The 15229-nt window shown below is 36.3% G+C and overlaps 1 protein-coding gene across 5 annotated transcripts in view; it reads right to left on the reverse strand.

Moving 5' to 3' along the window:
* The window catches only part of PTPN4 (protein tyrosine phosphatase non-receptor type 4), a 229593-nt gene that overhangs the window by 96027 nt on the left and 118337 nt on the right, over positions 1–15229 (reverse strand). For all 5 annotated transcript variants that reach the window (XM_078070673.1, XM_078070674.1, XM_078070670.1 and 2 more), the window contains one exon: positions 2272–2360. In XM_078070673.1, the coding sequence (XP_077926799.1) occupies positions 2272–2360 (89 nt within the window). The remainder of the gene's footprint in view (positions 1–2271; positions 2361–15229) is intronic.

A 15229-nucleotide genomic window follows, 5' to 3' on the forward strand; every position in this document is an offset into this window, starting at 1 on the left:
ATTACATTTTTTCTTATTGTTATTAATTTTATAATTAATTCTTGTGTGTCCACTAATAGGCAGGGGCTATGTCTTGAATTGTTTTATATCCTCTGAACATACCAGGGTTTGAATTATATAGTAAGTGTTTAAAAGATGTAAGATGAAACACTAAATGATACTTAGTTTTCTTTTATGGACTTTACAGAGGTGTTATTTACATATAAAATGAAATATACCAACTTTAATGAACAATTCAGAGTTTTGACAAATGTATTCAGTTATGTAACTACCAGCCACCAAAATCATCATATAACATTTGATCACCTCAAAATGTTCCCTTGGTGTCCCTCTGAAGTCAACCGACTGAGCCACCCAGGCGTTCCAACAGTTCTTTTTATTGCTTAACAGTTTTCCATTGTGGAAGTGTACCGTAATTTGCTTATCCTTTCACCAACTGATATTTGTACGTCTGTTTTGTGCTGCTATAAATAATGTAGCTATGAACATCACTGTGAAAATCTCTTTATGAACTTAGGTTTTCATTTCGCTTGGGTAAGTATCCAGGAACAGAAATGCTAGATTATATGGTAAATCTAGGTTTAACTTTAAAGAAACTGCCAAACTCTTTTCTAAAGTTGGTATACTAGGGGGCACCTGGGTAGCTCAGAGGGTTAGGCGTCTGCCTTTGGCTCAGGTCATGATCCCAGGCTTCTGGGATCCAGCCCCGCATTGGGCTCCCTGCTTGGCGGGAAGCCTGAGCTTCTCCCCGCCCCCTCTCTGTCAAATAAATAAATAAAATCTTTAAAAATAAAATAAAAAATAAAAAAAATAGAGTTGGTATACTAGGTTGCACTCCCACCAGGAATGTATGAGATTTCAGGTGCTCTGCTTCTTGCCATCATTTGGTATTGTCATTTTTTTTTAAACTGGAGCTATTCTGTGGGTGAGTTCACTGTGGTTTAATTTGCATTTCACTGATGACTGAACATCTTTTCATATTCTCATTTGCCATCTGTATATGTCCTTTGGTGGAAATGTTTATTCAAATATTTTGCCTATTCTTTTTAATCAGATTGTCTTATTACTGAGCTATGAAAGTTCTTTATATATTCATAATACGTCCTTTATCAAATATATATTTTACAAAAGACTGTGTCTTGCTTTTTCATCTTCTTTAAAGTGTCTTTTGAAGAGCAAAAGTATTTGTCATGATGGTCATTTCAATTTTTGTATTTTCTGGTTCATATCTTTTTGTGACCTATCTAGGAAATTTATCTTTATTTTTTAAACAAAGTTGTGGCTATTTTCTAAAACAGTTGCTTCTGTCACTTATCATATTCCTATTTAAGTGTTATTAAAGTGACTAATTACAAAAACCTACTAAATAAAAATCAGATAGTGAAAAATCAGACCAAATCTTTTAAAAGAAGATGTAAAGAGAAACAGATTAATACAATGTATTTCTTTTGTATTTGTTCTGCTAAAGAAAATCATTCCATTTATTTTAAAAAACCAGAGCTACTCATATAATATATAAGACACATGACTGATGTGATTTTTATGATTTTCAATTTATCCCCTCAAGGAAAGTGGCAGATGCTACTTTTCCTTTTTCCTCATTCTGGGATACAGAAGTAATGGTAGATGAGTCATCCTGGACAATGAGGACAACATGCTAAGGATAGTAGAGTAGTAAAACTAAAGAAAGAGGAGTTTTAAACCCCAGGAGCTACCATATTTTCCTAGCACCAATTTAAACCACTGTGACAGTGGATCTTAGATGCAGCAACCATGCCCATGTTCCAACTAATAAACTAGCACCCCACTGAATGCACTTAGATGAAATACTGACTTAAAGCAATCAACATGGTACAAGACAGAGTAAACATGACAGAATTAGCTAGTGCAAATTCAGAGATTCTCCAAGAGAAAAATTCATGAAGTAGTATTCTCTATAAATACTGCCCTGTCTGGATTACGCACATTTAAAAATAAATAATTAAATTATTTTGGTATTCTCTAATAGATTTCAAGTGGGGTAAGTTACACGACAACATTAATAGAGTTTAACAACCACTTTCTTTTTTCTTTTCTTTTTTTTTTTTAAGTTTTATTTAAGTAATCTCTATACCCCATGTGGGGCTTGAACTCAGGACCCTGACCACGGTCAAGAGAGCCACACTCCTCTGACTGAGCCAGGTAGGCACCCCAACAATCACTTTCTTTAATATGGATTATTATATTTGGTAATATAATGGTAAAAGCAAAAGTATTGATGGAAGTTCTTACCATGGAAAGGTATTCATTCGTACCCTGTTCTTATAAATCAGAATTCCTCCTGACATCACTCCAATCATAATTTCATTGTTACTTTGATCCTTCAAAAAAAGAAAATGACAAATCTAAAATACTGGGCTTTTCCTGTTAAATATATATTTTAAAAATAGGATAAGTTTTTTTTAACACAATATAACATTTTCAAAGTCAGCACATAATTGCATAATATTTACAAACCCATATGGTAATTGTCACCTCATAAAAACGAAGAACCTATTTCACATCAAACTTAAATGTTGCATTATTAAAATTCATTAATCCAAAGTAAAAATGATCTCAGGATTTTCCACAGTTTGTAAGTGGAACTGAGTTTTGAGATAAGGAATCAAAAGCCTTTTCATCTTGTAGAAGGAAGAGTTAATATACATTTTTCCATTTCTAAAGCTATTCTGACCCAACTACTGTTTAAATATAGTGCCAAGATTGCAAACATGAATAAAACATGGAGAAGCTCAGAGTTTGGTAAAGTGTAACCTGTAATAAAACAAGACACCCAATATAATGATAAGTCATATAACTAATATAATACAACAAAAACATCATGGCAGTATAGAGTAGGGAACAACTATTGGAGAGTCTGAAAGATTCCAGAGAAGAAAGTTTGAACTACGCTTTGAGGAAAGGGAGAGTTTTCATGCTAACTGATCCAACTTGAATAGCTAATCTGCACTACTGACAAAATGAGAATTAAATTATTTTCTCAGATGCTAATCAACCTTGAAATAGTTTGCTACTGATTTGAAACATTCTACAGGTAAGCTAATAAAGCAATAATGCTTTTACCCCCTACCTATTCATATGCTCAGAAGATAGAACTAATTGATGAAATTATAATTAAGATTTTAATAATTGTGTCCCTCAGGGGCGCCTGGGTGGCTCAGTTGGTTAAGCGACTGCCTTCGGCTCAGGTCATGATCCTGGAGTCCCTGGATCGAGTCCCGCATTGGGCTCCCTGCTCGGCAGGGAGTCTGCTTCTCCCTCTGACCCTCCCCCCTCTCATGTGCTTGCTCTCTCTCATTCTCTCTCTCTCAAATAAATAAATAAAAAATCTTTAAAAAAAAAAAAAAAAAATTGTGTCCCTCAGAAAAAAACCCTTTAAAATGTAGTTTCAATAATTTCTACTTAAATAAAATCTTACTAAATTAACCTGTTCAATAGGATAATACATAACAAATGGCCAAAGTAACATATCAGTGTATACTGTATGGCCACACAATTTATTTAGCAATAACCACCATTATTGTACACCATTATAAGAGTTATAAATAATTTTTTAAAGAACATCAATTAGAAGTTTGGGCTAAAATGGAAGGCTTAATATACGCTCCTATTGCTCCTTCTGGTCCGAATCTCATAAAACATTGGAGAAGATACATGCAAACAACGTGTAACACTTGAAGGTATATAATCAATGGGACCAGACATTTTGAGGAATTTGTGAAGACATAATAAAGAGGATAAAATCAGATTTAAGGAAAGAAAAAATTATAGAAGACCATAGCCTAAACTACACACAGAAGCGAAAGTTCTATTTGACGGCAGAAAGAAAAGTATAGTCAACAGGTACAATTTCATAGACAACAAATAAAAAAAATAAAGGGAGCCGTCAAATTAGTGTCAGGATGATCAGGCAGAGAGCAGCTAAGGTAATTAGCTCCTACCAACCCTATAATCCTGCCCTGTCTGGACTGAGCTATGGGACACAGAAGTAGGTGCAGCCTATCTAAAACAGTGAGTGTGGATATTCAGGACAGAAATCAGAGTGATCTCCAGAATGGATAAAGAACTCCAAACTGAGACAGGCCAACTATAGGCATGTTTTCCCTGGCAGAATATTCCTTCCCTCTTCCACCATCACCTAAGGCAGGCCATAGCAAAGACAACATCCACAAGCAGGTGAACTAGGAATCACAAATACAAAAGGAAGTATGCAACCAAGGATCACCAAGCACTTGAGAAGAACCAATACCATTAAAGAGATATGCAAAACTCAACAAATAGATAAACCAGTCAAGCTGCTATGTTGGTAGAAAAACATGTTAAAAAACAAAAAAAGAAAGTAGACGAACCATGACAGACGATGGACTCTGAAAAACAAACTGAGGGTTCTAGAGGGGAGGGGGGTGGGGGGATGGGTTAGCCTGGTGATGGGTATTAAGGAGGGCACGTTCTGCATGGAGCACTGGGTGTTATACACAATCAGTGAATCATGGAACACTACATCAAAAACTAATGATGTAATGTATGGTGATTAACATAACAATAAAAAATTTAAAAAAAAGACTGCTGGGGGGGTGGAAGAAAGAAAGAAAGAAAGAAAGAAAGAGAAAGAAAGAATGAAAAAGAAAGAAACATGTTCAGGATATCTAGGAACTCAAATTCTTAAATTATAGCTATATCTAGATTTGAACTGGCAGTTCCCAAGGTGATGCCAGAAGTGGGCAAGATCAAAATAACAAGTGTTATGTCCTTAATAGACATAAATGCTATTCATTCCAATGTATAGGAAAATGCATGATGACCACCTTATTTTAAAATCTTTGCTTTTCTTTTTATCACTTGCTACTATCTAATATTATGCTATAAAGTGCCTTGTTTAATCTGTTTATTTTTTACTCTTCTTCACTAGAACCTAAGTAGCAAAGTACAGGGCCTTTGTTTTTTCCACTGCCATATTTTTAGGTGTAGAAAAGTGCCTTGTATAGTTAACCCATGAAGAACACAGGTTTGAACTGTGTGGGTCCACTTATATGCAGACTTTTTTCAATAAATATATTTGAAAATTTTTTGGAGATTTTCAACAATTTCAAAACACCTGCAGACAAACCACAGAGTCTAGAAATATCAAAAAAAATTTTTAAAGTTAGGTATGTCTTGACTGCATAAAATATACGTAGATACTAGTCTACTTTATCATTTATTACCATAAAATACACATGAATCTATTATAAAAAGATTTACCAAAACTTCTACACACTGACAGACCACACATGGCACCATTACAGTTGAGAGAAATGTAAACAAATGTAAAGATACAGTATGAAATCATAACTGTATAACATTTACTGTAGTACACACTGTATTACTGTAATAATTTCATAGCCTCCTGTTGCTGTTGTGGTGAGTATAAGTGTTGCCAGTATCTGCTTAAAACACGGTGTGACACTAATCATCTCTGTGTGAGCAGTTCAGTCTCTCCAAAAAATTGCATATAGCAGTAAAAGTGATCTCTCACAGTTGTTGCTTATTTTTCAATGTGTTTAGTGTCAATACTGTAAACCTCCAATAACATTATGGGACCCATACCCACACAAAGTGCTACTCAGTGATGCTGGAAGTGTTCCCAGGAAGCAAAGAAAATCATGACATTACAAGAAAAAGCTGAACTGCTTGATATGTCCCATAGATTGAGGTCTGCAGCTGTGGTTGCCTACTGTTTCAAGATAAATGAATCCAGTGAGAGGACCATTGTAAAAAATGAACAGGAAATTTGTGAAGCCATTGCTCCAACTATACCTGCATGCACAAAAACCTGGTACTTTGTGTGAAATACTGTACCTTTTCATCTCGTATTGAAAATGCTTTCATGTGGGTACTAGAGTGCTATAAGAAAGGTACGCCTATACCTACAGACTCTGATATAATCTGAGAAAAAGCGAAGTCATTATACAACAACTTAAAGCAAAGGGAAGGTGTAGGATCTAAAGCTGAAGAATTTAATGCAAGCAAAGGATGGTTTGATAATTTTAGAAAGAAGTGTGGCTTAAAAAATGACAAGATAATAGGAAAAGCAGCTTCTGCTGAACAAGAAGCTGGAACCATGTTCCCAGATGCCATTAAGAAAATCACTGAGGAGGGGTGTCTGGGTGGCTCAGTCGTTAAATGTCTGCCTTTGGCTCAAGTCATGATCCCAGGGTCCTGGTATCGAGCCCCACATCGGGCTCCCTGCTGAACAGGAAGCCTGCTTCTCCCTCTCCCAGTCCTCCTGCTTGTGTTCCCTCTCTCACTGTCTCTCTGTCAAATAAATAAATAAAATCTTTAAAAAAAAAAAAAAAAGAAAGAAAGAAAATCACTGAGGAAAAAGGATATCTACCTGAACAGGTTTTTAATACAGATTAAAATGCCATATTCTGGGGGGGTGGGGAAATGCCACAAAGGACATTTATTAGTAAGGCAAAGAAGCAAGCCTGTGGATTTAAAGCAGAAGACAGGCTAACTCTGTTTTGTGCAAATGCAGTTGGGTTCATGATCAGGACTGCCTATATCTATAAAGCTGCGAACCTTCCATCTTTGAAGGGAAAATATGAATACCATCTGCCAGTCTTTTGGTTGTAGAAGAAGGCCGGGACAATGAGAACCCTTTTTCCAGACTGGTTCCATCAGTGCTTTGTCCCTAAAGTAAGAAAGTAATTTGCCTGTAAGGGACTGCTTTTTGAAGTTCTTTTTATATTGGACAATACACCTGGCCATCTAGAACCCCATGAGTTCAACACCAAAGATGTCAAAGTATTCTACTTGCCCCCAAACACAACATCTCTAATTCAGCCTCTAGATCAGGGGATCATAAGGACTTGTAAGGCTCATTACACATGGTCTCTATGGAAAGGATTGTCCAGGCTACAGGAAAGAACCCTGATAGAACATCATAAAAGTCTGGAAAGCTCACACTAGGATGCCATTGTCATAAAAAAGGCTGTGAAAGCCATCGAGCCCGAAACAAAAAAATTCCTGCTAGAAAAAACTGTGTCCAGATGCCATCCATGCATGACTTTACAGAATTTACAACACAGCCAGTCAAGAAAATCATGAAAGAGATTGCAGATATGGCAAAAAGATGGAGGGTGAAAGGTTTCATGATATGGACCTATCAAGAAATTCAAGAGCTAACAGACACCATATGAGAAGATTAACAGAAGATGACTTGATAGAGGTTGAGTGCTTCCAAACCAGTGCCAGATGACGACGAAGAAGCAGTGTAGCAAATGAACTGACATTTGACAATCTGGTAGAAGAGTTCTGATTATTTAAGACTGCTTTTGACTTCTTTTACAACATGGGCCCTTCTATGATATGAGCACTAAAATGAAAGCAGACTGTGGAAGAAGAATTGGTACCACCATAGAAACTTTTTTAGAAAATTAAAAAGCAAGAGAGTCAGGCAGAAATTACAATGCATTTCCATAAAGTTACACCAAGTTACACTGGCCTCTCCTTCCACCTCCTCCACTTCTTACACCTCTGCTATCTCTGAGACAGTAAGACCAAGCCCTCATCTTCCTCCTCAGTGTGAAGATGACAAGGATGAAGATCTTATGACAATTCACTTCCACTTAATGAACAGTAAATAATCATCATGCCATTCAGTTAGTAAACTTATCCGTTGTATCTGTGTGTGGGTATCTTTGTGCAGAAATCTAACTGTATGGCGAGAACTATATGAGAAATTTCTGTGTCATCATCATCAACAATGTCTAAGTATCTGCCTGTAGAACATCATGTGCAAGACTTGTATGGAAGTGGACAGCCTATCCTTATGTAGGAATAAACTCAGTAGTATCTAATATAAAGTTAGTAAGGTGTTAAGTTTCTTAATTTTTTTTAAAGATTTATTTATTTGAAAAAGAAAGGGGGAGAGAGAGTGCGCGAGCACGTGCATAGCGGGGAGGGGCAGAGGAGGAGAAGGAGAGAATCTCAGGCGGACTCCCTGCTGAACACAGAGCCAAATGAGGAGCTTGATCCCAGGACCCTGAGATCATGACCTGGGCCAAAATTCAAGAGCCGGTCGCTTAACCAACTAAGCCACCCAGGCGCCTTAGTTTTCTTAATGTTTTATAACTTTGCTTTCAAAAAATTACATTATCATGCAGCATGCCTCTTTCTCTCATAATTGGAGAGACTACGTATCAGCCTGTCATCACAGGTACGGAAATATTTGTTTAATTAACAATGTTTCCCATATTGTATTAGGGCTACAACTGTAATACTGTATGCCATAAACATTTTATAAGGATTCATTCATTAGAATATAGGCTATGCTACCATAAAGCATTCATAGTGCTACTTCTTAATTATCAACGTATGAATCATTACACATGTAAATAAATATGAATTTCTTTTTCACATTAACTTTTCATTTTTGATGTCTACTGTTAGTAATACATTTAATGTCTACAGTGTTTTGTATCTATAAGATAATATTGATATAGCTACTAACAGACCATCTTGTAAACAGATGTATCAATACGTACTGTAAATGTATTTTTTCTTCCTGATGATTTTTTTAGTAACATTTTCTTTTCTCTAGTTTACTTTATTGTAAGAATATAGTATATAATATATATATTTAACATACAAAATATGTGTTAATCGACTATGTTATCAGTAAGGCTTTGGGTCAACAGTTGGCTATTAGTAATTAAGTTTTTGGGGAATAAGAAGTTATATGAAGATTTCTGGTTGTACTGGTGGGAGGAGTAAGGGGTTGACGCCCCTAAACCCTGCGTTGTGCAAGGGTCAACTGTACTCATATGTTAAATGAATGGATCTTGGGACACCTGGGTGGCTCAGTCGGTTGAGCATCTGTCTGCCTTAGGCTCAGGTCATGACCCCAGGGTCCTGGGTTCGAGTCCATCATCAGGTTCCTTGCTGGGCGGGAAGCCTGCTTCTCCTGCCTGCGCTCTGACAAATAAATAAAATCTTTAAAAAAAAATAATGGAGCTCTATCATCAGTAGGAAGATGTCTGAGCTGTTTAGCTTGGCACTGAAGGTCTTTACACAACCATCTCATCCCATTTTATCTCCCCCTTCTAACTAGTTTAAAACGGTCTTTTCCTATCAGGCCAGTTCCATGATGTTTTGTGTACCCATAATTACACGTTTTGTTAATGCAGTTCTCATGACGTCTTCATGTCTCTCTGACTAATCACACCAAACCAAAGTCTAGATGCAGTCCTTCTTCTCTGTGAAAATTTCATTAGCTCATATCTACAAGTTTCTCACCTGGATATTTATCTGTCTCTTAAACCACTCATCTGAAATGCATAATTACTGTCAGCTATGTGACAACAGCTAGGATAGTATATACATAGGGACCACCTATGGTAAACTACCTGTGGTGAAGGACCACTTAGGTTTGTTTTGTTTAAATTTCTAATCTCTCAGGTATTAATGCTTCTACAAACTATAGTGATCATACGGTTGGTGTCAGAATGCTATAAAGTTTTCTCAATGCTAACTCTCAATTTCTGTACTTATCTCATCATGGACCAGTAATAAGTAGTCCATGGATCATCGCCAGTCTGTGGTCATACTCTGAGCATCTATGAACCATTATACAATTTCACATTCTTCACAGAGCCTGGTTCTCAAATAAGTGTTTCTCAATTGATTACTGATGGTAATATCCTTATATTTACTTAGTCACAATACTAGAGAATATGTTTCATATAATCTCTGATTATAAATACTTGTAATGAGCTTTAAATATATAGTTACCTACGGAACATAGGTTAAATAATGATTAAAAGGGAGAGATTAGAATATGCAGTGGCTATATGATTTGACGATGTAAATTTAAAGCAACCATAAAAAAATGGGGAAAATTTTTAACCATTTCAGTAATAACTGATATGGTGATATTATAATTACAGTTTTAAGTGTAATGTGTGATAAAAACATAATTAATTGTGGAATATTCTAATTCTGGAATCCCTTGAGTTCTCTAAGAATTAAAATATCCTATGTATCTCAATATAGATATGTAGAAACAAAGATTCCAACTCAGTACACTTAAACAGCATAGAAATAATGACAAACCAGTAGGAACGAACATTGTTAACAGTCAGACTGAGATTTTGAAATATCATATTGCATTAAAAGAAATAAGGACTTCTTGAAGAAATAGCTAATTCCTGGTCTATGGCAGTAAATAGATAAGATGAGCCTGAAACATCTTCAAATACTAGACAGCATGGAAGCTGACTACAAAGGTCATGTCAAAAGGACTGACGGATCAAAAGAAGAGACAAGTGGCCACAAGGGACAATCTGAGCTTCAATAAGGAAAAAAAATGGTAATATATTGAAACCTGTCAAAAATATTTAATCCATGAATTAATAATGATATTATTTAAAAACTGTGTATCTCTGAGGATGGAAGGGAACCAATTCATTACCCTGAAAACTTGATAAAATAAGAGGCAACAATCAAGTAACACTTTCCTTGCTTTTCTTATATGAACTGTGCTACTGGGTAATCATGAGTAAAAGAAGGGAGAGGACTCCCTATAAAATTATCTGAACATCAATGGCTGCTAACATTAAAAAAAAAAAAAAAAGTGAAAACCGGACATTATGTGCCTCCTGATGAAGTAACACAAAAAGGGGATCAATCTAACTCTGAACATGCCCCTTGATCAAGCTGCCAATCTACAAGAAATACACAGAGTAGCAGAACATGTTGAATTACACCATGAATATGTGATCAGTAAAGTCTAAACCATGAGAAATTAAAGGTGAAATGGTCAAGTTCTTTCACAAGAAAATTTTAAGAAAGGAGGGATTAACAGATTTAAAGCTATCTAGTTAAAAAAAAAACAAAAAACAAAAAGCAAAACCTAGTTGTAGTATCTAGGAAGGCACACTTGGGTGATAAAATCATAAAAAAAAAACTCAATGTATACAGGAAGAGGCTGTTACTAGGACAGGGCACAAAGAGTGTTTCTGGAATGGCTGGCTAAAATCTACTGCTTAGGGGCACCTGGGTGGCTGTCGTTAAGCGTCTGCCTTCAGCTCAGGTCATGATCCCGGGTCCTGGGATCGAGCCCCACATCAGCCTCCCTGCTCAGCAGGAAGCCTGCTTCTCCCTCTCCCCAACTTGTGTTCACTCTCTCGCTGTGTGTCTGTCAGATAAATAAATAAATAAAATCTTAAAAAAAAAAACACCAACACTTTTAAAAAATAAAATAAAATCTACTGCTTAAGGCACCTGGGTGGCTCAGTCAGTTAAGTGTCTGCCTTCAGCTTAGGCCATGATTCCAGGGTCCTGGGATCAAGTCCCACATCGGGATCCCTGCCCAGTGGGGAGTCTCCTTTCCCTCTGCTCCTCTCCCCTGATCATGCTCTCTCTTTCTTGCTCTCAAATAAATAAAAAAAATTTTAAAAAAATTAAAATCTACTGCTTGACCTGGAGGTAACTGCAGATGTTCACTAAAATATAGTACATACTTGTATCTGTTTTATTTTATAATAGGTTAAAAAACATCAACGTAAAAGGATGAGATTTAGGATATGAATAGATGTTCTAATATTTTCCACCCATCCTCAACTGTTCATTTCATGTTCCCCTATAGTGGCCTTCCCTCCTTTCCTTTGGAGACTACTGTTCTAAACATAAACAGCTATGACTACTTAATATTCCAGCCTGTCTACTGTCACATGTTAAAAGTAAAGTAACTCAGCCCCACTAAAATTTTATGTATTGTGGATGGGAGCAACATTAATTTTAAGTGGTGTGGGGTACCTATTAAAATAATTCCCTTATTTGTAATTATTAAAAGATTTCAAAACAATATAGAAATATCAAGTAAGAAGTCAATGACCGTCCCTTATCTTCTCTGCCTCATTCCCCAGAGATAGCCACTATTAATACTTTGAGATGTATACTCTTCTAGATCTTTGTTCATAAAAAAATATAAATACATATTATACATAACTACACAATTTCTTTAATCAACAAAAACTAGGATATATTATTCTGCAATTTTTCTTTTGCACTTAGCATTTTGTAGACATCTTTTCATATCAATCATATATCTCTAACTCATCAATTTTAATTGCTGCATATTATTCCAAAATATGGATTTGTCATAATTTCTTGACCATTTCTGTTCATTCAGAGTGTTTCTAATTTTTTAGTATTACAAACAATATTGTAATAAAAATCCTTGAACACATTAATTAAAATACCTATATAAATATTCCAAAGGATGGAATCTGAGAAATGAATGATCAAAGATTATATTCACATTAATATTTGCATTCCAAAAGGGTTTAAGTTACAAGTTATACTTCAACAATGTTTCAGAATGTCCACTTTGCATACTCTGACCAATAATGGATATTTTTAATTCTTTGAATTTTTGCAAATCTGATGAAGTTGGTATCTCATTGTTACTTTCACGGTTATATTTTATTTTTTAGATTTCTGTTTTAAGTTTATTTATTTTTTTAGTAATCTCTACACCAACATGGGTCTTGAACTCATGACCCTGAGATCAGAAGCTGCATGTTCTACTAACTGATCCAGCCAGGTAGGTGCCCTTCATGGTTATATTTTAGATGATTAGGGAAAACAAGCAATTTTTCACAATATCAATCATTTGTATTTCTCCTGTTAAATGCCTATCTCTTTTTCCTATATTTCTAATTACATGTCTAAAAGAACGCTTGGAATAAATATGAAGCATGAATATAAAATAAAAATATTATGAATAAAATAAAAATGATATTAAATTTTTCTGTAATCCATGTTGAAATTATTTTCTATTTAACCTTTTAGTTTTATGTTTTCCCCCATATATGATTAATTTAAAATGTTTATGTTTGTATAAATGTTTATGTACTTAGGCATAACATTCACTAATTCAAAAAAATGTTTCTATGTGCCTTACGTAGGCTTAACAAGGTATGTAAATTCAAATTATTCAGTGAAAATGAATACAAGTAGTTTCATAAAGATGCCTAAAACAAAACACACACACAAAAGTTATGTCTAGACAGGTTGTGATGAGTGAAAGCACACAGTAGAATAATGGAAAGTCACTGGGTGGGGGCACCTGGGTGGCTCAGTTGGTTGGGTGGCTGCCTTCGGCGTGGGTCATAATCCCGGGGTCCTGGGATAGAGTCCCACGTCGGGCTCCCTGCTCAGCGGGCAGCCTGCTTCTCCCTCTCCCTCTGCCCCTCACCCCTCCTTGTGCTCTCCCTCGCTCTCAAATAAATAAAATAAAATCTTTAAAAAAAAAAAAAGTAAAAAAGAAAGTCACTGGGTGATCTGAATGCTATAGAGTGATACCGATGAAGTCATATATACAGCTCCACTCTGACAGAAGAGATTCTTTTCTCCGTTTCAAGGGAATATATATTTACAGATTTTATTTATTTCAGAGAGAGAGAGAGAGAGAGAGAGAACATGCGTGCAAGGGGCAGAGGGAAATAGAATCCCAAGCAGACTCCCCGCTGAGCACAGAGCCTGACACAGGGCTTGATTGCAGGACCCTGAGATCATGACCTGAGCTGAAATCAGGAGTCCGACGCTCAACTGACAAAGCCACCCAGGCGCCCCTCAAGGGATTATATTTTTAAATTGTTTGATTATTCTAACCAATCTGCCAAAAAGTTTTCAAATACATGCAAATTAAAAACAAGGTTTAAGAAGAAGCTATAAACTGGTTCTACAATACAGAAATAGCTATCATATAGCTAAATTACTTAACATCTCTGTGTCTCGCTTTCCTCATCTGTAAAGTGGAGATGATAATACTCTTACCTCACTGGGATGTTGTAAGGATTAAATGAGATTAATAGACATAAAGTCCGGGGCGCCTGGGTGGCTCAGTCGTTAAGCATCTGCCTTCAGCTCAGGTCATGATCCCAGGGTCCTGGGATCGAGCCCGGCATCAGGCTCCCTGGCTCCACAGGAAGCCTGCTTCTCCCTCTCCCACTCCCCCTGCTTGTGCTCCCTCTCTCACTGTGTCTCTGTCAAATAAATAAAATCTTAAAAAAAAAAAAATTGACATAAAGTCCTACCTAAGAAGGCGTTGGGCCCTTAGTAAATGCTATTTAGGTGTTGACTATTATTATTACCTGTGTCCAGTACAGCAAAATCTCTTGAAATTACTATCTTTACAGTCTTTCTTGAATACTCTGTAATTAGCCTCTGGCTATCATAATACCACAAAACTGTTCTTACAAGGTCACTGATGATGTCCACGTTTTTAATCCAGTTCTTATCTAACATAGCTGATCACTCCTGACTCGCTTGGCTTCAAAGAAACACACGTGTCTGAAAGAATGAAAGGCTTTCTTTTTGTCTAAAGGGCTGCTTCCTCCTGGTCTCCTCTCCTAGTTCTTCCTCATCTCTCTAACCTCTAATCTCTGAAATATTCCAGCTCTGAGGACGTTTCTCTTCAGTATCCTCTAGAATTCCCCTCAGTGCTCTCATTTCATGGCTTTAAATATTAGCTGTAAGCAGACAATTCCCAGATGCCTATCTTCAGTCCATACCTCCCTTCTGAATTCCAGTACTGTACACTGAATTGCCTACCCTCCTTCCTGTGGATCTGTAAAAGTCTTCTAAATTTAACTTGTCATAAGACTAATTCCTGACCCACCCTCCCACACCTCCTTTTCTCTGGTCAGTCCCAACGTCCTGAATAGTTACTCCATTTTTCTAGGTGCTCAGGCCAAAAACTTTGGAATCATTCCTGAATCCTTTTTCTCTCACATCCTATAGCCAATACATCAGTAAATGCTGTCCCTTCCATTTTCTATATATATACAAAATCTGATTACTTCTCACAACCACCATTATTTCTCACATTGATCATGGTAACAGTCTGCTAGCTGGGCTCTTCTCTCAAAAGAGCTGCCACTGTTATCTTTTCAAAATCCCACCATGTCTTTTACCTGTTCAAACTGTCTAATGGCCTTGCTTAGAATTAAAAGCCAAAGTCTTTAAATGTCTTATAAAATCCTACTCCACCTTAACCTCATCAATACTCTCCTCTTCTAGCTTACACTGCACCAGCCATACTGATCTCTCTGCTATTCCTTAAGCAACCTATTTCACGGCCTTTCATTGATGTTTCCTTTCCTCTAGGTATATGCAGAATGCCTTCTGTTTATCTTCTCAG

Source organism: Halichoerus grypus, chromosome 4 (genome assembly GCF_964656455.1).
Source record: "Halichoerus grypus chromosome 4, mHalGry1.hap1.1, whole genome shotgun sequence".
Lineage (NCBI taxonomy): Eukaryota > Metazoa > Chordata > Mammalia > Carnivora > Phocidae > Halichoerus > Halichoerus grypus.